This window comes from Dermacentor silvarum, chromosome 9, assembly GCF_013339745.2.
Source record: "Dermacentor silvarum isolate Dsil-2018 chromosome 9, BIME_Dsil_1.4, whole genome shotgun sequence".
Classification (NCBI taxonomy): Eukaryota; Metazoa; Arthropoda; class Arachnida; order Ixodida; family Ixodidae; genus Dermacentor; species Dermacentor silvarum.
Genome location: NC_051162.1, coordinates 160300308 through 160302690, shown reverse-complemented (window position 1 = coordinate 160302690; position 2383 = coordinate 160300308). Strand labels below are relative to the sequence as shown.

At 41.1% G+C, this 2383-nt stretch overlaps 1 protein-coding gene across 1 annotated transcript in view; it reads left to right on the top strand.

The window, feature by feature from the left end:
* The window catches only part of LOC119464032 (E3 ubiquitin-protein ligase UHRF1-like), a 36536-nt gene extending 35134 nt beyond the window's left edge, over positions 1–1402 (top strand). Inside the window, exon 12 of the mRNA XM_037724850.2 lies at positions 1256–1402. Within this exon, the coding sequence (XP_037580778.1) occupies positions 1256–1402 (147 nt within the window). The remainder of the gene's footprint in view (positions 1–1255) is intronic.
* Positions 1403–2383: the final 981 nt, after the last annotated feature.

Genomic DNA, 2383 nt, shown 5'->3' with positions numbered 1-2383 from the left:
CTTGGCTCCTATTGGTTCCAGTTGATTCCTATTGGAAAGCCAATTGGAGTCAATCGTCTTTTTTTTTTTGACTGGGTTGCACTAACCTGAGAGCGTATTGTTTTGTGTTGCTTCTGCCTGAATAATAATTGCTTGTCGCATTTGTGTGGAAGACAACTATCAGTGGGGTACTTCGATTTAGTCAACATAAGGTTTGCAGAGAATGGCAAGTGTGCGCTGGTAGCCGCAGAAACAGTAACCCTTGCCTTTTCCCATCCAATCACACGGTGCGTTCATCTAAAGGATACAGTGGCTGCATGCAGTGAAGTATTCAGGAAAGGCCCTATGCTGGGCAGGCTTGATCCCCAGTGAAATGAGGGTGTGGCTAGTGTAACCTCATTTTTGTTCTCAATCTTGGCATACTGTCACTTGTATAGTTCCTTTATTCTGAAAGAAAGGTTTATGTTCAAATTGAGTAAGCACACTACACTGTACATGCTGCCTTCAAGGCATGCTACTTCCTTAGGCTACCATGATCGCACCAAGAGTGGTGAGAAAAAGAATAACACGTAACCAGAGTGACTCAGCCTACTGCATAGGTCAGCAAACGTGCTTAATATGACAATAAAACATTGTTAGTGTTCCACCCGCCGTGGTTGCTTAGTGGCTATGGTGTTGGATGCTGAGCACGACGTTGCGGGATGGAATCCCGGCCTCGGCGGCCACATTTCGATGGGGGCAAAATGCGAAAACACCCGTGTACTTAGATTTAGGAGCACGTTAAAGAACCCCAGGTGGTCAAAATTTTTTGAGTCCCCCACTATGGCATGCCTTATAATCAGATCGTGGTTTTGGCACGTAAAACCCCATAATTAAAATTTTTTTCATTGTTAGTGTTCCAAGATGCCTGACTTGTTCATCAAGTGGTTGTCACCGTGATCTCATGCAATTATCTAAATGTGCGATTCTTTGCTTATGTGTAATGCCATGAGACCATTTGGGTTGTGCTAAAATCCATAAGGTCAAAAAAGTTTTAAGAAAAGGAAAGTTGCCATCTTCCTTGGGTTTTCTTTGTGCTACTTTTAGGCGTATATACCTCATAGACGTTCTCTTTTATGATGTGTTAAGAATTAGGAATATAAATATTTACATTTTTATAGCTACATTTTGAAGCTGCAAAGATTGACATTGATGCTTTCTTTAGCCTTGGAAACACTGTGCTCTCACTCTGTGTAACTATGGTGCGGGTTTTCTGTGTGTATTTGCAACCTTGCAGAGCTGTCTGCAGAGATCCTTCAAGGCTGAGGTGTTCAGCTGCCCAACATGCCGCCAGGAACTGGGTAACACCTACACTCTTCTGGTCAACAGGTCCCTGCAGAAAACACTGCAGGCACTTTTCCCAGGATATGAGAATGGACGATGAGTGGGCCTAGAGTAGGGGTGTACTTTTGCTGCCTGCATTATATCGCTGACCTATGCCAAGGCCGGTGGTATCTATGGTAATATTTACTGCAGTGACGTGCATTTACTGTAAAGCAACACGAAGACCCAAGAAGAAAGCCATCTTTAGTGTAACATGAAATTAGTGCCATCTTTAATGTGATGGCAAGGTCAGCTTGCTGTTTTTCACTGACTTTTTAGCTGGTGTTTTTAGCTTGGTTTTGTGAATGTCAAGATCTTGCTTTTGGCAGAGATAGTGTTTTATTGTCCCCTTGTTCTGTATACAAATTTGTTTTTCTTATCATGGTACAAGACATGTTTTGTTTCAGTATGTTTTGTCTTTGGATGCCTGTTTTATACTCAGTGAATGTTTGCTTGCTAAAGCCCCTTTGCCTCAATTTGTGTTTTTGATGTATGGCAAAGTCGGAAAGTCACTAAGTTTGTTTTATTAGCTTTTTTATAACAAGAAATTCACTGCAATTGAGAAAAGCTACTGAAAAGCATTAATTCTGTGTTTGTGAAGTTCAATGTTGACATTTAATGGTGTTTGGCCTCATATTTAAATAACTAGCACGAATGAAGTGGTGCTTGCATTTTATCTATACTGAAGTATCTATAAGTACAAATTGATGAACAATGTGTTAGGGTAGCCACATGTGTACGTATATGTGAGTGGACTGCTCTGTGGGATTAAGTCTTGTACTTTTTATTTTTTCATACTGTACAGTTTTGCCATTTTGAGCACTGTAAAAGTGATGACATGCATCTTGTGCCATGCTAATAAAAGATGCCATACTAATAATCCCACCCTCGTCACCAGTTGCAAATGCAGACCAACGCAGTGGAGGGTGAACTGCTTTTTACAGAGAGATGCGTTGCTTATATAGCTCTTGGACGATTATGTCACTATGACGAATCTTTTATCAGCATGGAGCACATCTTAACACTGCTTATAATCTGGGGA